Source organism: Delphinus delphis, chromosome 6, assembly GCF_949987515.2.
Source record: "Delphinus delphis chromosome 6, mDelDel1.2, whole genome shotgun sequence".
Taxonomy (NCBI): domain Eukaryota; kingdom Metazoa; phylum Chordata; class Mammalia; order Artiodactyla; family Delphinidae; genus Delphinus; species Delphinus delphis.
The window spans coordinates 51,400,481-51,423,667 of NC_082688.1; the positions used below are offsets into that span (position 1 = coordinate 51,400,481).

Here is a 23,187-nt window from a genome sequence, read left to right on the forward strand (position 1 = left end):
AGAATCTCTCACCTGTCCTCAGTGGCGGAAAAATTTTTAAGTATACTTAATTTTTTGAAAGAGTCAAATGACATTCATGGCAAAGTCTAAGGAACAAGATTGATAACCAGGCTGATTAATATCATGTGAAGTCTGGAAGAGAGTATGACCAATAAGTGCTGAGATATACCCTGTGTGTCATATAAGTAGCTCCTCAAGCTCTTAAACATGTAATCTCAAAGAGTAAAGCTGGAAATACAATTGCTTTAAAACCAATATTACATAAAACTTTGAAACATAACTTTCTACCTAAAAGGGATTTGAACAGAGCATCCTTGCAATAGGGCATATACATCCCTTAGGTGACTCCTTGAAAGGGACCTTACTATGCGCATATACGTTGCTATTTGTTAAAGAAATAGTGCCCTCACTCTGAATCACTAATAACAGGGGCTGGAGCATGAGCTGTAGGGCCGAATTGCTTAGCTTTAATTGTAGCTCTTTCACTCACCAGCTGTGTGACTTCGGCACATTTTAAACCTCCCAGTGCCTCAGCTTCCTATCTGTAAAATGGGAAGAGAGGATTTTTGTACTTCATAGGGTTGTTGTGAGGTTTAATTAAGGTAATAACTGTTAAGCGCTTTTAAAAGTGCTTTTAAAGGTAACATCATTTTGCCAATTCCAAGATGCACATTTTTCACATTTTAACACTTGTGAAATGAGGGTATGTCTTACAATTAATGTAATTTTAAGAAGCACTTTATTACCATTTAATTAGCAATATCTTTTTAAAAATCAAAGGTACTTAAAATAATGGTGCAGCTTGGAGTAGATGATGTTTTAGATTTCGATAACATAGCGGTAAGAGGTTGATAAACACTGGCTGTCATCAGCATTGTCATCAGTGTTGTGGCCATCATCATCATTATCTTGGTTCTAACCAAGGCAATGCCATTTGATCGGTTGGCAGTGCTGGCCTAGAGTGCACATCAAATTTCTGTTTCATTTATTTGTTTTCATTCATGTGTTCTTAGAAAAGGTCTAGTGCGCTCTTTTTCTGTTTCATATTAAGCTAATGTATCTATGGGGTTAATTCGTGCAATGTCTGTGTTATTCTCTGTACCATACTTGGAGAGCTGCTAAAATGTTCTTCAATGCAGATCAGTCTCTTAAAATAAACAGACAAGAAGACAAATTGTTTATTTTCTCTGTTGGTGTATTTTCCTAAATCTTTTTGAGGCACTTTTTCTTAGTGAGCAAAACCAAGCCACTGTTGTACCACTTAAGATTTACTGGTTTGCAGTCTTCTCTGACAGTGAAAAGAAGCAGTTTATTGATCTGTAACAGAATGGATCACGGCCAAGTCTTTTCTGGTTTATACAATTCACTGACATAAGAATCTGCATATCATTAAGAAGACTGAGTCCTCACAATCTGAGGCCACCTGTCAGGCATGAACAATAACTGGGAAAAATCAATACACAATATAAAACTGTTGTTTCTGCACAGACACTGCCGGGATCCACACCCAGTGACAGGCATATTTTGTTATTTTACCAGTGATATGCCTGTGATTCCTAATTTTAGGCTTCCTCCTCATTTTGATTTTATTGTTCAGTTTGGGGGAGGGTGGGAGAGACCAAATTCAATCTGAGGTAAAAATCTTCTGCCAGGTTGAAAGAGGTTCAATAACAGGAGAAAACCTTGGACCAAAGTTTATGAAGCTTGACTAGGAAGATTCCGGGCACATCTCCATCCAAATACCTTGACACATACTTCATTCACCTATAACACAGGCAGCTTGTTTCTTCTGGCCTTCTGTTTGCCCTCAAGAATTTAAATGGTGGTATTTACAAGCCATTATGAAGCAAGAATACAAACACATAGGGCTAGATTGAGGCCAGTAAGCAGTTTTGCTTAGGTTTTGTTGTTGTTGCTTTTAGAAGTATAATTAGTTGAATAATTCCAGAAGCTGGACTTCTTTCTTTTGCCCCCTCATCAACTCACTCATCCTTCTTCAGTTTACCCAGTCCCCACCTTTTTTTCTTAACAAAGCTACATTTGTCAGACATAATGCTCACTCTATCCCTAAAGTCTGCCTTTTGATTCAGCTAGCTCTGACTCTCCAAGTTCAATGCCATGGACCTGAACCAGTGCCTGTTTCCAACAGAATGTCAGGTGATTGCCACATAGAGAGATTAGAGTCATCCTGCCCTCCTGGTGGGCTGCCAGACAGAAACTGGGGACCAGCAGGGAGCTGGGAGGCCTTCAGTGGGAGGCTGAGAATCAGGTCTCTGTGGGTAAGCTGAGCAGTAGTCACCGTAGCTGGAAAAGCCATGCAAGGAGCACAGCTGTCAGAAGCAGCCTGTAGAAACCGGTCCTTTAGAGTTTGCACTGAGCTGCTTTCAGTAGTCAGCCTTGAACCATAGTGCAAACCCATTCAAACAGTGAAGAAAATTTCCCTAGCTAAGCAGCAAGAAATTCTCACCCTGTGTGATCAAAGCAATCAGCTGGTTCCTCTTCCTTCCTATTTGTTTATATTTCTAATCTCTTATGATCTCCATGACTGTGGCCTGATAGTTTTCTTTTGCATAGTGTTTTAAAATACTTTTTTCTTTCTTCAGTGCATTTTAAAGCAGATAAAACCAAGTTGACAGGAAGTATCTAATGTTTCTTTTTTAAATAATTGTTATTACAAAAGTAATGAAGGAGCTAAAATCATCCATAATTGCATCACTGAAGGGTAACCACAATGAACATTTTGGCGTATTTACTTCTAATTATTTTAAATAGATGTGTAAATATGTACATATGTATTTTTAACAAAATAGGTTATGACAGAATAGTTTTTTTTAATCATTAAAAGCTCTTAAATGACATCAATGGCTGCATTAGAATCCAGGATAAATGGATATGTTATTTATTTTAGCATTCTGTTTTGAGAAGCTCATGTGGGTTTCTAAATTGACACTTTATTTCTCAGCTTGGAATTCGTTAAGCTCAATTTCTTCGGATTTTGTTGGTTTAGAGTGAGAATTTGGACACAGTGGAAATGGAATATTTCTGTCTGTACCATTGTTTGCTTTCCTTGCCAACATTTTTTTAAATTAATTAATTAATTTATTTTTGGCTGTGTTGGGTCTTCGTGGCTTCGCGCGGGCTTTCTCTAGTTGCGGCGAGCGGGGGCTGCTCTTCATTGTGGTGCGCCCCGGCTTCTCATTGCGCTGGCTTCTCTCGTTGCGAAGCACGGGCTTTAGGCGCACGGGCTTCAGTAGTTGCAGCTTGCGGGCTCTAGAGAGCGCAGGCTCAGTAGTTGTGGTGCACGGGCTTAATTGCTCCACGGCACGTGGGATCTTCCCGGACCAGGGCTCGAACCCGTGTCCCCTGCATTGGCAGGTGGATTCTTAACTACTGCGCCACGAGGGAAGCCCTTGCCAACATTTCTCAAAAGGCATTTTGAAGAAGCAAAGATTGGAGCAGTGGGGTTTTTTGTGTGTGTTTTGTTCTAAATTTTGTGATTGGAATATGTCTTGTTATCTCAGTTAACTTTTAAGCAGAGAATCGATATAAAATAAGAAATATGTTGCCTAACAAACCCTAAATGTTTCAAAACCACATGTCGTGCTGTGTCATTTGAAGTTTATCCAACAGGAAAATAGGAGATTTTGAAGATTTTTTTTTTTTTTTAAGACAGGGACTGCCTGGGTCAGATTTATGTTTTAAAAAGACTAGGTCAGTGAAAAACTTGAGCTATCAAGGAAGAGTTCACATGAAGTTTAACCTTTTAAAAAAATGAGCATTTGGTGCAACAGCTGCTTTGGTTCAATTGAGAAAATGAAACTATTGAACCAACATTTGGAAAGGAGGATAAGTGTCAAAATGAAAAATAGTTTGTGAAATGATACAGAATGATACATATTTGTATTTGAAGGCCACCTTCCTTAAAAAGTCACGTTTCTGGAGAACATATTTTATCTCCCATAAGAGTACTGTGTCTAGAGACCTGCTCTCAGCACCTGTCCACGGGTGCATCTGTGGGTGTGTCACTCTCAACACCCAGTGGCCGGGTCCGGGGCAGTCACCACCTTGTTCCACAGGCTGTCTCTCCCCGCTTCCAATTTGCTCTCTCCATTAGCAGTCATCTTTGTAAACAGAAGTCTAAGATTTAGTGTTGTGCATATTTTTAAATGACCCATTTTGATGGGGCTCTCTTTATTGTTTCAGGTTGAGTGCATTTGGGAACTTGATGCATAAAATTTGCATGACTCCTCACTCCTTTCTGTATCTGTCTTTGGATTCAAGCCAGCATGGCTCACACCACAAAGGTTAACGGCTGTGCCTCAGGTAACTCCATGTTCTGGAGTGTGTGTGTGTGTGTGTGTGTGTGTGTGTGTGTGTGTGTGTGTGTGTATTAGTGTGTGTCTTTGCTCAAACTAATTTATTTCTTTTTTAATAATGGATAAATAGTAAGTTGCCTAGATAACTAGGATTTCAAACAATTTCTGTCCATTGAAGTTTTTTGTTGTTGTTTTGTTTAATCTCTTAGAGAATTTGCTTTTATCTTTAGAGTCTTTATGTACAGAAATCAGCTAGGTAAATTATTACCTAAGTCGTGTAAGTTGTAAAACAACAGCAGAAGGAGGAGACCTCTGAATTGGGCCCACCCAGCCCATGTGTGGCTTTCTGTTTTAGCAATCCCAGCTGCAAGTATCCCCTCTGGAAAGATGCTCTAGCTTGCCCCAAACCAAACCCAAATAAACTCAATTGTTCATTATGGAACAACTCATCTTACTCTGTTCATTCTTTTTCCTATCCTTTCTACTGCTCAGCTTCTCAGGACTATTATAGATTCTGCTCAGGACTGCTGTCATTAATAAAATATGAATGACAATACCTAACATTTAATGAGCACTTAGTGTTACCATGGTGCCCAAGATGTTTTGCCTGCATTATCATACTTAATAGTCATAGTAATCCTAGGAGAGTATGCTGTTATCATCACCACCACCACTGTCATCCCTATATGATAGCATAGAAAAGCTCAGTAACTTACCTAAGTGAAGAAAGGAAAGTCAGGATTATTACTTGTTTCTCTAGTCGAATATTTGATAAGGGAAGAGATTGAAACATTGTGAAATTTCTTGAGACTTGTGGGCGGGTTTCAATCCCCCATGATGCTATGGTCTCCCTTCCCTCTCCTGCCCTCAGTTCTTCTCACACACTCAGAGGAAGGGGGCTCGAAGCTGTTGGTGCCTCGGAACGCTCTGGTATCTCTGGCAGAATCAATATATTCAAGGTTTTAGATACTTACCCCAAGTGACCCTAATTCCCTTTCCAACTTGACTTGTCCTGGAGTATCCCTTTTCCTTTGTTCCTGAAGTCTGATGATACAGTTATAACCTTTCTTCCTCACCTGGTGTCCTGCCTAACAGGTCTGGGGACTGAGTCTGAAAGTGAAGAAAAGCTCTCTGATTTGTGACTTCTGGGGTGTCAGGGTATGAATTGTTATTGCACAAAGGTACCTGGACAAGGCAAGGGAAGGTTTTTGTTTAATCACCATGACCTCTGTAAGCCTGTAAGCAAATCTGATTAGAGGCTTAGTCATACACAATTACTTTAATTTTATATATGCATATATGTGTATAAATATATGTATGTACATACACAGGTACATATACATGTATACATTATGTATACATATACATACACATACATATATATGAAACTCATTAGAGAAAATTTTATAATACACAAGTTTAGTGTTTTCCAAAAAAAATAAAGCAAGAATTACTGGCAATACCACCACCCTAAAATAAATTTTTTGCTCATTTTCCGTATGGCCTTTAAATTTTTTTTCTTAATTTAATTTATTTATTTAAAAAATTTTTATTGGAGTATAGTTGACTTACAGTGTTGTTAGTTTCTGCTGCACAGCAGAGTGAATCAATTATACATACACATATATCAACTCTTTTTTTAGATTCTTTTCCCATATAGGTCATTACAGAGTTAGAGTAGAGTTCCCTGTGCTCTGCAATAGGTCCTTATTAGTTACCTATTTTATTTCAATATATAGTAGTGTGTATATGTCAATCCCAATCTACCAGTTTATCCCTCCCCCGCTTCCCCCCGGTAACCATAAGTTTGTTTTTTTTTACATCCATGACTCTATTTGTGTTTCATAAATAAGTTCATTTGTACCATTATTTTTAGATTCCACATATAAGCGATATCATATGATACTTGTCTTTCTCTGTCTGACTTCACCCAGTATGACAATCTCTAGGTCCATCCATGTTGCTGCAAATGGCATTATTTCCTTCTTTAAATTTTATGCATTTCACATAGTGGAGATAATAGTTATAAAAATCTTTATTTTACATTTTCTTTTCTCACTTTGTATTACAAAAGAAATACCTGCCCATTGTTAAAAAAAAAAAGCCAAACTCAAACAATGCAAAAGTGTTTGTGAGTTATAAATATACTTTTTGAAATGTAATTAACATAAGAACATTTACAAACCCAGATTAAGATGGGATAAAGAGAGCTTTATGGAAGCTAATGAAGGCTGGTTACTGATATTTCCCATGAGAAAAAGTTACATTATTGGGATAGTTTAGTGGAAGTTTTAAATGTGGAGTAAATTATATGGTTTTCTTTCATTTTTCCAAAAATAAAGTATAATATTAAATATGCTTTTTTAAACTGTACTTCCCCTAGATGTGTTATGCCCGAAAGGGGTCTCCCTCCCTACCCCTACCCCTGAAAAATCACTGCTTTGGGCTCCATAGACTATGAGGAGAAATCCTATGTGACGGTGCAGTCAGAGCACTGGCAAAAGAAACACTTTCCACGGTCTTAGGAATAAAGCAGATGCAAAAGAAGACAGATGAGAAAAGTACCACCTAGTTAAACTGTGCCCTTGGCTGCAAAACACACCTGAAGACTGATCATCCCATGTTCACGTCCCTGTTTAGAGTTTAAACTGTGTAAGGGACCATTCCAAGTCCTTTTTATACTCTGACTTCCCCATTGAGTCCTTCAGTTAGATTGGGTAAAAGGTACTGATTTTTTTTTTTTTTTGAAATATAGTTGATTTACAGTGTTGTGTTAATTTCTGCTGTATAGCAAAGTGATTCAGTTATATATACATTCTTTTTTCATATTCTTTTCCATTATGGCTTATTACAGGATTTTTTTTTAATATCTATTTATTTATTTTGGCTGTGCCGGGTCTTAGTTGCAGCATGCAGGATCTTCGTTGAGGCATGCGGGATCTTTAGTTGCGGCGTGCGGACTCCTTAGTTGCAGCATGCAGACTCTTAATTGCTGCATGTGGACTCTTAGTTGCAACATGCATGCAGGATCATGGGGTTGAACCGGGGTTGAACCCGGGCCCCCTGCATTGGGAGCGTGGAGTCTTACCCACTGAGCCACCAGGGAAGTCCCTATCACAAGATATTGAATATAGTTCTCTGTGCTATACTGTAGGACCTTGTTGTTTATCCATTCTATATGTAATAGCTTACATCCGCTGACCCCAACCTCCCACTCCATCCCTCCCCCCACCCCCTCCCCCTTATAAGAGCAGTTAGTTAATGCTGTAATTTGTAAATTTATTACAGTACGTTTCAGACATACAAAATACGTAAAGTTTATATAACAAGCACCCATGTACATACCATCACAGCTTAAGACATAAACTTAACTAGTACATGGCAAATATTACTGAGCACCTACAACGTGCCAAACATCGTTCTGGGCCCTGGGAATAGAACAGTGAACAAAACAGGCAAAAATCCCTGCTTTTAGGAATCTTACATTCTAGTGGAAGTTGAAGTCTCCTTGTGGACAGAGTATCCAGATAAAATAGAGGTCATTCTTATACTATAAAAGTATTCATTGTTTATCTGAAATTCAGATTTAACTGGGTGTCCTGTATTTTTATTTGCTAAACCTGGCAACCTTACCTGTGAACCCCTTCCAGATTGCATCTTCCTTCTTACTGGCAACCCCCTCATTATCAATTGTTTGTCATAGTTTTATCTCTTTTTCACCAGATCCTTTATCTTACTTCTATTGACTGGTCCAGTTTTGTTTTCATTAATTTAAAACATTTTATTATGGTATTATTAAGAGTACCCTAATGTCATTTGTTAATGTAATGACTTATGGACATCATAAATTGCTCATGGCTGACTGTTCTCTTTTTATATAGCCAAGTAGTAAGTAAATGGGGGTCATTGGTTGGGTAAATTGCTGTATTTTTGAAGAATTTAGAGATAGGGACAGTGTGCTTATCCCCAAGTTTTTGCATCATGTTGTAAACTGAGTGTACTGATCGATGCCTCTGTAAACACTAATTAATGTTGTGAAACTTTAATTAGAGCCTAGAATCTCTTTAGAAGCCAAATAACAAGTGGCTTATTTGTCAGATGAAGATAATAATACCTGTCCTACCTTCTTCACAGGATTGTTGTGAATAAAAAATAAAACAATAACCGTAAAAATACAATGTAAAGTGCTGGTCAGATATCAGGAGAAATCACCATCCTTCTTGTTTTGCTATCTCTGTTATAAGTTCCTGATCTAATAAACACTGGCTCAGGTGCCATTGTGCCAGGCTCTGTCGGATGCTGTGATGCTGGGGAAAGAATTGAATTACTGTCCTTTGACAGTTAAATGAAATGGATAGATGAGCATTAGGGAGTGACTTTTTATGCTTGCCATCACCATTTTTATTTCTGTGAATACTTGCCTTTGCTAGTTTATTACAGTTTTTCCCTCTCTTGCTGTTCTCTTTCACAGCCCAAATACATGTGAATTTTTCCAGACAGATGCATACTTACTCATTTAATATACTTATTGAACTACATTAAACATTTGGTTGTCTTTTTTTTTTTTTTTTTTTTTTTTTTTTTTTGTGGTACATGGGCCTCTCACTGTTGTGGCCTCTCCCATTGCGGAGTACAGGCTCCGGACGCGCAGGCTCAGCGGCCATGGCTCACGGGCCCAGCCGCTCCGCGGCATGTGGGATCTTCCCTGACCGGGGCACGAACCCGTGTCCCCTGCATTGGCAGGTGGACTCTCAACCACTGCGCCACCAGGGAAGCCCTGGTTGTCATTTTAAATTAATATAATAACTTTCATAAAATCTTGTTACCCTGGTTAGTTATTTGGCTTCAGGTTTTTTCTCCATGCTGATCTTAAATGAGGTACAAAGGCCACTGATAAGACCTGGCCAACCAGAGAGAGCCAAAGACTCGTGGCCGAGCAGGCAGAAGGCTGCAGTGCAGTACAGCCCACTCTCCGTTGTGTAAATATTTTTTCTGGGCAGGAAGATTTCTCAAACAGAACTCTGAGCCCACTGCAGTGAACCTGACAGCAGAGATTGCGTGCTGTTTGTCAAGTACAAGACAAGACCAATTTGCACTGACTGGTTTGGCTAGAGCCGACCTGGTGTTTTCTGAGACCATCTGTAAAGAATGTCACAGAGCATGGCAGAGGTGGTGTGTTCATGGTGGTGAGTCTTAGACCTGACCTCTGTGTTTGTATTACTCCAAAGACAGAGAGTAAGCTGATTAGAAACTGGGGCTGCTTTAATTCATGGGTACCCTTCTTGACCTTCCAGGGTCTCCTGATACAATCTGCAAGAGGATTAAATGAGTGTTCCTATTTGTACTTTGCATTTTCCCCTAAGCGGTGTGTTCAGTGGTTATCAGAAGAGCTGAGAGGGTAACACAGAGTTGCCTAACATAAAAACATATGTAAGAGCTAGCCAGGATTTTGATTTCTTCTGTTCAATCTCCCTTCCTTATTTTCAGATGGCAAAACACGACTTGCCACCATGGCTAAGCCAGAAGTTGAATATGGAAAGTAATTTTCCTTTGTTTGAGGCATTCTGTTGACATTAAAAATCAGAAGTATAGTGTCTATGAAGATCCGATCAAGGGGAAACAGATCAAGGGGAAAGTATGTATTTAAGAAAACTACAAAAAACCCAAAAGTAGAATGATTACAAATAACACGTCCTTCCTGACAGGGGTTATTTTTTTTCTTCGTGTGACGTGTTTCATAGAGCCAAATTAACAAACGTATTCTAATACCATATATATATATATATATATATATATATATATATATATATATATATAATATTTGTATATTTAGTATATCGTGCAGTTTCATCCTGTTATTTGATGTGTTTACTAATTGGATTTAATTAGATTATGCCTTTGAACTTCAAATGAAACTTCGTTGTTAGTTATTTGAAGGCTAATTTCACACTGAAGTTTATAAATGAAATAATTTATTTTCTTATAGTGATGGTGTTTGGTAAGATAGTTATTTTTTTAAGTAAGAAGTATTTGCATTTGAATTTCATTACTGTTAAAATGCCAAGACCACCTACAAACAGGGACCCTGGGTTTTAGAATCGTGCTTGTCTGGTTAATCAGAACCCCAGAATTTGTCCCGCCCCCAAGAGGCTCTGAAGAGTCCCTCCCTTGTCAGGGCTTGCCTGTTTTATAAACTTTCAAGGCTTTGGTTTTAAGCTGTAGCCAGCTTCGCCTTAGAAGATTTTTGCTTCAAACCGTGAGCGAGTCCATAATGGGTTAAGCATCAGATTTCAGACAGGCGATTAGCTCTCCAGCTAAGCTGAGGAAGGATGACTTATCTCCCAGCAAGTACCAGCTGACTTGGGTGTAAGAAGGATAGAATCCAGGCTCTTGCTAGTCCTGAGTGCTGGGCAAAGTACCCTTCAGTTGTCGATTGCTGCCCTGATACACCGTGGGTGCCAACAAAAAAGAAAGAACACAAAATAAAAGCCCAACAGGGAGATTGGCTATGTTAAGAACTTGAGCTGTTGCTATCATTAGGAGACTGCATAGTGAGGCAAAGGATTACAACAGCCCTTCCTACAAGGACTTGAATATTTTGTGCCCTGCTCACCCGCAGACTTCCCATCGTGAGTATTGACATTTGTGTCTGATTATACACTTCCCCTCTTTCTGGAAGAACTTTGGGTGGGCTAGTTGAGCCCATTAGCTTCCTTCTTCCTGTGTCCCGGATAATTCCTGTTCATCTCTTTGGTGCAATTTCTGAGAAAGGTTTGAATGGGTTTGGAGGAAAATCAGTGACTAAAGCTCACAGTTTCTGCTTTGGGGAGCTTTTCTATAAAAGGCTCTTTGATCTGGCATGAAAAATAGTTAGCATAGTTCTCAAATTCACAGAGATAATGAATTCTTGCTGTTTTCTGGCAACATATTTTAAAATGGCATTGAGTAGACTTCTCTAATAAAAAACCTCGAATAAGACCCAACCAGGAAATCAGACTTGGTAAGATTCATTCATACAGTTGTAGAAGTTCTAAGTCAAAAAAAAAATCATGATTCTATCTTTTCTCCCTTGGCTGCCTTATTAGATATTTTTGGAGTGTACTCTATTCCATATGCTATTCATGTTTTAGAGGATAAAGCCTGGCTCTGCTTTTGGGTTGCAGTTCATTATGAAGCCTGAAAACAAGAGAAGTGTTTAAAATATGCAGCCACTTACATATACAGCATTAGTGATCTCAGCTGGCAGTTCTATATGGACAAGTGATCTCACAGCTTAAAAATAAGTATGTAGCTATATTGAGGATTTTTAAAAATAGTGACCAGATTTCTAATCCTAGTAGTTCTTGGAGCAAGCCATCGCTGAAAATTCAGATTGAATAATATTCTATAATATTCAGAAGGCTTTTCTAACCAACAGAATGAAAAGCAGAACTACAGACATGAGGGAGAACTGTACCAAGAGAAAAAAATTATTGGATTCATGGGATTTTTGTTCTTATCCTGAAATTTAAATCTTTGTACTCTTACTTTGTCTTGTTTGTGACAAGCCAGATATGAGTGGTTCGTGACATTTCTACCAGCTGGATCAGAGGTTGTGGACATGGCTACATTTCATCATATAAACCTTTATTTAAAGGAGCTGGTGCTAGAGTAATAGTTTATGGAAGCAATTTGCTATCAATAGTCACAAGTACTAAATTTATTTTAGCTCCTTTTTCTGTGATTTTATTAATTGGAACAGTTCTCTCTCCAAGGGATCTTTTGCATTTTGGACATGATCTCTGTTGGATAGAATCAAGTGATAGTCATGGGATTTTCTGAATTTGATCTCACAGTATCTGGTTTAGTTGATAAATTCCATCAGCTTTGCAAACATTGATTCAACTTGTCCTGCCAGATTTTCCCTTCCCTGTCCACTTTCTGAGTGCCTTTTTCTTGCATCAACTATCTATTAGGCAAAGGCATTTCGAGTGTTTCTGTACAGCAGGCACATTTAAGAGTCTCCTGAAAGGGGACTTCTGTCGTGGCGCAGTGGTTAACAATCCGCCTGCCAATGCAGGGGACACGGGTTCGAGCCCTGATCCGGGAGGATCCCGCATGCCTCAGAGCAACTAAGCCCGTGCGCCACAACTACTGAGCCTGCACACCACAACTACTGAGCCCGCGAGCTACGACTACTGAAGCCCACGCGTCTAGAGCCTGTGCTCCGCAACAAGAGAAGCCACTGCAATAAGAAGCCCGCGCACCGCAACGAAGAGTAGCCCCTGCTCACCGCAACTAGAGAAAGCCCATGAGCAGCAACGAAGACCCAACACAGCCACAAATAAAAAAAAGTCTCCTGAAATAAAGGGGGAGAATATGCCAAGATTAGAAATATAACAGAGGGAGAGAGAGGTGACATTTCTAATAATTCATAAGCCCAACTGCTTAATCTCTTTAAATCGTTAGTCATGTGCATCAGTTCTTACATTCCTAACTGAAACAGGAAGAAGTTCACTCTTCCTCCGCTCTCAGTATTCCCCTCATGTAAGACAGCGTACCCAGCAAGTGACGGCTGGTTTATTTCCTTTTCCCTAGCATTTCAGATTGATTGACGGGGATTTTTTATTCAAATCAGGGCCACCCCATGGCAGTGTTTTTTGAGGCAGCCCATTTGGCATGTTCCCTCCAACTGTGAGGACAAAGCCTGATTTGTCTTCCCATGACCTGGCAGAGGAGGTAGAAGTACCTGCTGGCTTCATGCAGCATGTCCCCTAGCCAGTATTCCACCTCTTCACGTGGTGAGTCAGCCCGATGGTATACTGACTTCTATAGCACAGCAGGGTGGAGACCTGGAAGTCCCTAAGCCGGTCGGGGAGGAGGGAATGGTTTGCGTGTCAAACCATTCCACCAATGCAGCTTACAGGGAAAGATTGCAAAATACTGAAGCCCTTTGCCGCCAGATTTTTCCATTAGCACCACACTTTACACAGTTTTCAAATCTGCCTCAGGGACAGCTGTTTGGCAATGTGAGGGGAAAAGGTCACGTCACATCATAAGCTCTGTGGTTGGTTACCTGTCAGCCTGTCCTGCAAGGAATCTCAGCAGGCCCTGAGCAATGCCTTCTAAACGCTCATTGATCACACACACACACAAGGAGCCGTGGATTCTCCAAAGGGGGTGCTCGGAAATTATTTGAGAACTGGAAGACAGTGCTGGAACTTACACCACCTCAGGATACTGATTTTAAATGAAGAAATCCAAGACAGAAAAGCTTCCGGAAAGGTAAAGAGGGCTTAGAGCTGGGGGCTTTTCCTCTGGGACGTTATCCCTTGGTTTTCTGGACAGAAAAAGTAGGCTTTCCAAATAGTGGTAAATTTAAGTGAGGGTATAGTTTTTGGACTACCAGAAAGAATGATACAAAACTCAGTAGAAACAATTCAGTTCAGTGAGTTCATTCATTCAGTAGCTCACTTTTAAAAGACTGCACAGAAATTTACTAGGCAGAGGGCACCTGTTTCCCTTCTTTGTGGAAGGACCAACCCTGAGGTTCTGTGAAAGTGGGTCTGTCTCTGCCTTATTCTCACTACTTTTTGATTTTGTTTTGTTAAGGATGGCTTGCAAGATTAAGGGTCATTGAGCTTTCTATACCTTTGTTATTTTCTCTGTCTCTCCAAACATTTTAGCTTTCATTAAATTTAATCTCTGTTTTCTGCTCTTTATTCTGAGCCTTTGTTTTGGGCCTTATTTTGACAGAAATCATAGTCTATTTCTGTTTCTTCAGTCATAATGCCTGCAAAAATCACAGTTGGCTTTCCCAGTTCTCCGTGGCTCCAGGTAGTAAGAGACCTGCTCTGTCCAAAGAGGTGTGAAAGAAGCAGGGGCTTCTCCACCACCCCAGCTGCTGCTCCCCCACTCCTACCTGCCCTGTAGGCTTTGCGCAAAGCGCTGTTCTCTTTACCTGGATGTCTTTCCTGTATCTGTTTATGTGAGCCCTTCTTATGCTTCAAGTCCTGCTTCCTCTCTTACCTCTTCCAACACGTGTTCTCAGATACTCCCAGTGGGAATTCGCCCATTCCTCTTCTTTATTCCTGGAGAGCTTTGTATTCTGTTAAATAGTTGCCATCACTTGCTTTTATGTAAGCATTGTAGTTGTGTGTCTCATTAATCTGTAATCTCTGAGGTCTTAAGAGGCAGGATTCATGTCGTCTTCATCTTGGTATGCCCATCGTGGCTTGTGTAGTACCCAGCATAGCCAACAGGCTCAGTGTTCAACCAACAAATGTTTGCAGCCCACCTCCTTGGTGCTGCCTTAACGCTGGGCATCTAATACAGAGCAAGACGCAGGCACAGTGCCTGCTTAGGAATCTGTGGGGTTGAATTGAGCCCTACCAGTTGCCAATCTTAATTTGTCATACTCTTGGCAATTTTCTCCCAGCCTGTTCACCTGGATATTTCCCCTGCATGAACAGGTGGCTTTCACTCTGTCACACATACTTGGATTCTTCCTCCTCGTACTTCACACCTAAGTGGAAGTTGTAGTGTATACTTTCTCTCCATCACGTGCTCTAAGGTAGGCTTAAAATGGTGTTGTCTGTTAAATGCCTTGAGTTCCAGGGAGAGGAGACCAGGTACGATGTGGTTATCCAGAGAGGAGTGTTATTGGAGGCCATTTGGAAAGCTCTTTCTAGCTCCCATGGCCTCTTTGCTCCTTTCCCAGCTTGTTAACAATCCAAGCAGAGAGACGTGGGGGAGCTCCAGTCAGTTCCTCTTGCTTATTATCTAGTCTGGTTTGGTGGACTGGTTGAACCTGTGGATGAGAACCTGAGCTGGTGACCTCTAAGGTGGGAGTATGGCCATTGGTCTACCTTCCTTCTCACCCACAGTTTTTTGGGGAAGGTCTCTACAGATCTATCACCCCTTTTAGATGGGAGGAAATAAACTGTCCTTACTGCTTCATCATTTACAGCCTTTATAGTCTCTTTGGTAATCTCAGTTAAAGTTTTAAATCCTTTAGTTTCATGCCCCAGTTCATTTTGTCATTTGGCTTTTTTAAATGTTGATTTCAAATCTCAGATGAAAATATATTGTGAGAAAGTCTTTAGTTTAAACTTAATGAAAGTAATAATCATGAGTCAACCCAGACCGTGAAAAAAACCCAACCCGCAGAAATTCAGCGTGACTCCAGTGTTAAACCTTAAATGTGTTTGGGGGAATGCACTTTGTTGAGTAAGGTTGAACGAAGACAAAGGATTCTTTCCTGACCTTTCAAGATAGGCCCATCATCCACAGCATCCTCTTCCTGATTTCAGTTTCCCAGCTGGAACCTCACACCTCCGCTGGGACACACACCCTTTTGGTGTTGGTTGTGGCCTCTTCTTGGAAAATCTCCCTGATGTTCAGTTTTAGGCGCAGATCCTTCTAATCCAGGCAGGTAAAGAGGAGTGCTCTTCCAGCACCCAATGCTGTCCGCACCTAACAGGATGGGAAAGAACTGTAAGCCCTTGCTGGACCTGTCCTGTCCTTCTAATCCCCTTCAAGTCCTGTCAGCCTCCTTGGGCTATGAGGGAGGTTGGTAGAGAAGGAGCCCTGGTGGTGAGGAAGGGAACTGTGCCCACTTTTCTCCGTCACTGCAGTTCCCTTAGACACCCAGGTTTTGGTGTCATATCCCGTCTCAAGTCTGAGAGGAGAGGATGGGTGACGTAGCATGATAAGGTATTTGAATTCTTTAAGGGTTGAGGGGAAGTCTCAACACAGGTCCTTCATGAGCATGACAGCAGAGCATCTTGCTTTCAGCCTGTCTCTTTTCAGGATGCAGACTTACAGGTAGGGTTTTTGCTATCAAGATTACCTGCGAGAGAAATGGTGGTAGGGATCCTAGGCTGTTGTTTTGGTTGTTGTCTTTGTCTTCAATTTGTTTCAACAAGGACTCTAGCAATTTTAAATGAGAAGAAAAAAAAGTTGGCCACCTGGAAAATGGGAAAAGGAAAGGGATGGAAACAGGAATGAAACTGCATCCCAAATGGATACCATGAAGTCCTTGCTTGGTGTCATACCGAGACCTGGGAGCGTGTTCAGTTTGACCAACCCAAGGTTTTGTTTTAATTTGAATTAATTGCCGGGATTTTTTACATTAGATAATTTCATAGAAAAATACCAATTCCTAAAAAAAAAAAAATAAACCAATTTCTGCAGCTTATCTTGAAAAATCAAAAGATCTGGATCACTGGATGTGTACTTCCACAGGGCCACAGTCATCTGGAGAGGACAGGTGCCTTCTGGTCACCCCCAAATCCCTCTGAACCCCTTCCTTTCCATCATTAACCTGGACTCTGAAGGTAGTTGAACTTGTGATCTGAACCTGGAGCCTACTTGAATTGCTTAAGGGGCTGCCCCCAGGTTGGCTGTCAGCTTCCTTGAAGCCAAGGTGAAGAACACACTTAAGAGTTGCAGAGTTTGCTTGGTTTAGAGCCGAGGTTCTCATCCCTCGCTGTGGCAGAGACTCATCTGGGAAGCTTCTAAAGATGCTGATGCCCCTGTCCCCACCACAAGAGATTCTGATTCATTGGGGGTGGGGATGGGGGGACGAGTCAGCAGAACTGTGGCTACTGATATGCTTGGTTGCCATCTCAAAGTCTTGCAGCCACCGTCCAGGGAAGAAGGACCGTTGGGGCACTGTCTGCCAGCCTGGTGTCACAGAAGCCTTTGCCTACAGCCCATTTCCCCTCTCACAAGGAGTCACCTTTCCTGGCTACTCCTCACCTATCTGAGGAAAGGTCTTGAGCACATCTTCATCCTCCCAGATCTCATTTGGTGGCTTCTTCTGTACATAAATTAAAGAAGAGTAGAGGCAGAGAGGTGTCTCTTTCTCCCGACAGTGGGAACCGTTGTGACTGACGCTCTCCAGTCAGAGGAAGCTCCTATTTTTAATTCTTCTCCCATCCCAACTTTTGTCATCCTTGATAAAGGACTAGACATTTACTTGCATACAGTGACTTTTTCTGTTAGACCTTGCCTTCATAGAAGCACACAGACAAAATAACAACCTTCAACCTTTTTGTAGAATAAACTATATTCATATTTATAAAATAAAAATTTAGCAGAATTTTTTTCCAGGATTAAGGAACACTACATTCAGATGCTTTCCTCAGTTTAATTCTTAAGAACGAGTCTTTTGATATTGATACTTACTTTGGAATATAATAATGTGACTAAATAATACCAGAATATTCTCAGAAGTACAGAGGAGAAAATTTCTCTCTTAAAAGCAAATGATAAAACAAGCCTAAGGGGCTTCGCTGGTGGTGCAGTGGTTGAGAGTCCGCCTGCCGATGCAGGGAACACGGGTTCGTGCCCTGATCTGGGAAGATCCCACATGACGTGGAGCGGCTAGGCCCGTGAGCCATGGACACTGAGCCTGCGCATCCGGAGCCTGTGCTCCGCAACGAGAGAGGCCACAACAGTGAGAGGCCCGCGTACCGCAAAAAAAAAAAAAAAAAAAAAAAAAAAAAGCCTAAGGAAGTGTTTTGAATGATGGATGTTTTCTAAAACTGGATTGTGGGGATGGATGCATAACGATATACATTAACTAAAACTCATCAAACTGTACACTTAAAACGGGTGAATTTTATGGTACATAAATATCTCAAAAAAGTTGAAAGTCCAAAAACAAGGAAAAAATTGATCTAACTCAAATCTCTTACCTAATGTGGTGTCGTTGGGTGAAATAACTTGGAAGTTTTTGGATCCTATATTTCAAAGTATCTGGCACTTGAAGCTCTGTTCTTTATTAGTTTGTTATTTCTCTTTGAATCAGTTTATTTGGCGTAAAACAAGCCCAAATGAATTCCACGTCATCTTAAAAAGTTTGATCTTTGTAGCTTCACGCAGGAAAATGTCTGTTTCAAAGATAGTCACTTTTAAAGCACTCAGCCACGAGAACGTGAGTGGAGTGAGGTAAGGTGTGTGCCAGCACTAAGGTGGACCAGTTAGACTCTGCAAATCCAGGGGTTCTTGTAAAACTCTGCCTCTCTCCACATAGCTGTCCCATTTTGAATTTTACAAAACAGGCCATTTAGAGTCATCCTTAATCTTTGTTAATCTCTGTTTTACTGTTTAGAACTAGCTTTTCTTACTTGCCCTGTAGAAGAGTTCAATTAAACTTTATTCCACTAGAGTCAGTCACATTTACCCAATATACTTAGGCACAAGTGAAGAACAGATTTAAAAGAACCCTTTTTTCCCTCTTTTTTTTTGGTGGTGAATTTAAACCATTAGAGAGACATCTCATTCTTAGTAAACGTTTAAAACAGAAACAAAATGTCGCTCAAAAATATTATCCCCCTAAACCAGAATGCATTTGTTTGGGAACTAATTCTGTGTCTTTGAAAGTCACATGATCTAATTGGAATAAAATGTTTAAGGAACTATGAAAAAAAAAAGGGTTGGGTCTGTGGTTTACAAATGGGAGTGTTTTTAGCCTTCAGATTACATGTTGCATTAAATAAGAATAAACCAAGAAAAGAAATCACTTGCCTCAAGCCCAGCCTGGGTTCAGCATAACACTGAATCATTTCCTTCATAGAACAGCCCTGCGCTATGGCTCAGATTGTGACAGGGAACTTTTCTCAGCACTGGAGGGTTTGGGGGAGGGACTAAGTCAGCAGGAAGAATGACACATTTGCCGCCTTTCAGTCTGTGTTCTTCCTAGAATTAGCAGATTTATAGCTGTATTTCTAGGTTAGCACTTCATGTGCCTGAAGGATATGAGCATAGTTTGTTTGAAAAATTGGAAGGGGCATGTGAGAGGTCTGTCTTTACCTCTGGGTTAAGATCCTTGCTAGCAGTTTCGTTCATTGGTAGTTTTTGCTGTCTCACTGACGCCGAGAGTCCTGGAATTAAACCCCGTGGCCAGCAGGCTGTTAGTTGGTCAGGAAATTCCAAATGGGTATAAATAAATGCTCTGCAGCAGCTCCTGGGCTCTTTGCCTGCTAACGTGTGCAGGCCCTTTAATGCTGAGGGAAGTGGGCCTGAGACTTGGCTTCCTGCTTGCTGAAAATTACAGTTATTTTGTTTCTGGGTGGGTAAGTAAGAAAGCCCAAAAAAAGAAAAATAGAGGAGAGTGTGACATTTGGATGGGGGTTGGTGAAATATAAACTCAAGCTCTCTATGTTATAAAAAATATTTGCTTTTCTTACAGGCTGGAAAGAATAACTCAGTCCTGGATTTTTGGTTCAGTGACAGTTTCAGCTTTAGCCCGTGGCTCTAACATAAAGATGTCATTGTCGTGGGAGTGTGAGGTTGTATGTATATGTTAAGGTCTGAGTTGTTGAGTTTATGGCTTACTTAAATCACAGAATTTCCTTTCTTGTTAGTAAATCCGTTTTTGGTCATTTGTTTTGAGCTCTGTTTTTCTAATAGGGAGCTGCTCAGTGTGCCTTAAAGCCGGTTTCTTTTTCTTATGTAAATACTGTAAAACAAAATTAAGGACTGGGATTCATATAATTACTTGAGCCCCACCCCCCAGAAAAGGAAAAAAAAAAAAACTGTAATGCTTTGTTAGAAAAGCCTTTCTGTCCCAAAGTCCTAGCTTGTGCTGCTTCTCTGCTTTTCACAAAATTACTCTTTGGCACATTTCCTGTGTATGCTTAGAGCAACGTGTTATTTTTTTTTTTTTGGTTTTGGTTTTTTGTTTTTGCGGTATGCGGGCCTCTCACTGTTGGTGGCCTCTCCCGTTGCGGAGCACAGGCTCCAGACGCGCAGGTCCAGCGGCCATGACTCATGGGCCCAGCCGCTCTGCAGCATGTGGGATCTTCCCGGACTGGGGCACGAACCCGTGTCCCCTGCATCGGCAGGCGGACTCTCAACCACTGCGCCACCAGGGAAGCCCTCAACTTGTTATTTTTGAAGAAAGTTTGGAAAACAGCATTTAGTCCCCAAGCTGTGTCCCATCTGTGCGTGCATGACAAATTTAGGCTCTAGTTCATCAGTAAGTCTTTAAATTAGACAGTGGACATTAGAAGGCAGCTCTGCTGAGGCTGGTGAGAACAAGTACTGAAATGCCCATGGTATCTTGACTATTACGAGACAGATTTTGGGTAGAGTCGCTGCATCTTCTAGTTGGCACTGAACACTGGAGAAGAGGGCCATTATGTGACCCTCCCGGCCTCTGTAATGTCACGTCCTCCTTACTACAATGTGTCCTTTATTAACACATTGCCCATTCCATTCCCAGGAACTGTAACCCTTTCCACTTTCTTCCCTCTCACTGCTCACCTGCAACCTGGCTTCTGGACTTCTAAGGCCTGCCCAGGATAGGACTGATGATACAGCAAAAGGAAGCTGCATTTGGGGATTGTTAAGTTGTGCCCCTTGTTACCATGCAGCTGGAAAGTGCTGCCCAATGGAGTGGGCAGAGAGCAAGGCCCAGGGCTCTGTATGAGTTCCTCTAGTCTGACAACTGCTCTAATTAATTTCTTCCTTCACTTGCTCACATAGCATGCGATGTTATGGAATTTTGTGTGAAGTATAGTGAAAGGGTCATGGTCTGGAAGCAACCTTTGGAAATCATCGAGTTCCACCAGTCCCCTCATTTTATGCGTACAAACCTTGTCACTGAGTGTGCAATTCCAGACCCTTGTTGCCCATTGCTTGTCTGTGAACTAGGAAGTATTTATGGCTCCTGGACTTGTTTTATGAAAAAATTATACCGCCCCCCGCCCCCAAGTTTAGGCAAGCCATTCTGGATGACTGCATGGAAATGCAGTCAGTGGTTCTAAAGCACACGTCTCTGCACAGTGTGTTAAAGAATGCTCTACTCTTATGACTTCAGTAGAGATAGAAGAATGAGATTGTTGATAAAAATTAGTGCCTGCCTTTGTCCTCTTATTGTGAGAAGAAAATATCTTAACTTGGTCGTAATATACTTTTAAAGATTGGGGAAGTTTTTCCACTTTTACTTTTTATTTTACTTCCTTCCTATGCATAATTGATGCTGGACTAGGGCTCCCTGTATACCTAACCAGCACCCATACTCCACTCCCCTGAGCCCTAGTGTGCACACACATACACATGAACATCCTCTGCAGGGCCCAGCCAGCATCTCCCTCAGCCAGCAGAAACCAATTTAGATGTTTAGCAAACTCGATTTTGAAAAGCATCACAAATACCTCAAACCCTAGCTTTGTGGGGGTAGGGGGAGAAAAAGCAGGGTGGAGGGAGAGGAGTTCTGGACTATCTGGATGCCAGGGCTGTGTGCTTCACCAAACAACAGAGGGTGGTCCAATAATAGTAAATAATAATAGTAGTCTGCCGACATAGCTCTAAGTACTCCACAGAAACACTGAAGCAGGTCTCTTATTTTCCCAGTTATACAGCTGGAACAGAATCTGACTTGCCAATGGCTGGAAAGTGGCAGTGGCAGGATTCGAACCCAGGCAGTCTGGTCCCAGAGTGCCTGATTTTAATCACTACAGCTCTTCCTCCACCATACTTAATTAACTGGTGCATGCCTAGACATGGGGTTTTTCATTTCACCGAATACCGAGCATGCTGTGTGCCAAGCACCATGCTGTGCACTGAAAGATAGAAAAGTACTACTTGGCTTCTGCCCCACAGCACACCTGCAGTCTGCTGGGGGAAGACAGGCATGCGCCTGGCAGTCACAACACAGGTCAGTACGTGTTAGCAAAGAGTGCTAGGAGAATGGAGGGAAGAAGGTGACCAGTTCTTTCCAGGACAGAGCAGTTAGGGATAAGGGAAGACTCTACAAAGGATGGGATATTTGGGTTGGGCCCCTAAGGGGAAAGCAGCTAATTCTGACAGATGGAAGAAGCTGGGGAAGGGCATGCCAGGTAGAGGGAACAGAGTGAGCAAAGGCAGATAGGCTTAAAGTTGCTTGGTTGGTTGAGATTCGGAGTTGGGGTGGTGGGCGGAGGGAGGAAACTGGGAAGTGCTGGATTGGGGCAAAATTGTTGAAGACTTTTAATGCAACAGAAAGGAACTTTTGGACTTTGTTTTCTATAATGGGGCTTCTGGCAACCAATCTGCAAAATTAATATTTGAGGAGCTCTATAAGTTTCCAGGTATACCTCAAACAAATGTAAAATTCCTCAAAGAATATGTAATATAGGAGAGCAGAGACATTAGGCTTGATAAAAAACAGGCCGCTTAATTTGCATATGAGCAAGCAGCAGAGTGTTGGCTGTGCTCCCTGGTGACTCACACTGACTGCTCTCATGTACCCCAAAGGTACTGGAGGCACAAGTAGAGGAGGTTATTATCATCTCTATCTATGTAATTTATTTTGAAATAATTTCAAACTTAGAGAAAATTTATAAAAGAACTCTCATGCATCCTTCATCCAGATTCAGATTCCCCAGTGGTTAATATTTTGCCACATTTGCTCTGTCTCTTTTTGCATGTATATATGTGCTTGTGTGTGTGTGTGTATGTGTATAAAGACATGCATTTGTCATATCTCTTTAATCGCCTTTGATCTGAAACAGTTCTTAGCCTTTCCTTTCTTTGATGACCTTGACAGATTTAAAAAAATATATATGGAATCTAAAAAGAAAAAATGGTACTGATGAACCTACTTTCAGGGCAGGAATAAAGATGCAGACATAGAGGATAGACTTGAGGACACGGGTGGGGGGAGTGGGAAGCTGGGGCAAAGTGAGAGAGTGGCGTGGACCTATATACACCACCAAATGTTAAATAGATAGTGGGAAGCAGCCGCATAGCACAGGGAGATCAGCTCGGTGCTTTGCGATGACCTAGAGGGGTGGGATAGGGAGGGTGGGAGGGAGACTCAAGAGGGAGGGGATTTCTGTGCATTAATTTTGTATCCTGCTACTTTACCAAATTCATTGATTAGCTCTAGTAGTTTTCT

General features: G+C 41.2%; 1 protein-coding gene across 6 annotated transcripts in view; it reads left to right on the forward strand.

Moving 5' to 3' along the window:
* KANK1 (KN motif and ankyrin repeat domains 1) overlaps positions 1 to 23,187 on the forward strand; it is a 192,599-nt gene that overhangs the window by 128,980 nt on the left and 40,432 nt on the right. For 3 of the 6 annotated variants that reach the window (XM_060014666.1, XM_060014668.1, XM_060014665.1), the window contains exons 1-2: positions 9,385 to 9,951; positions 10,857 to 10,945. In XM_060014666.1, coding sequence (XP_059870649.1) covers positions 9,914 to 9,951; positions 10,857 to 10,945 — 127 coding nt within the window. In that variant the 5' untranslated portion in view covers positions 9,385 to 9,913. Of the gene's footprint in view, positions 1 to 4,203; positions 4,324 to 9,324; positions 9,952 to 10,856; positions 10,946 to 23,187 lie in introns of those variants that run through there. The other 3 variants (XM_060014664.1, XM_060014667.1, XM_060014669.1) reach the window with 3 other exon arrangements.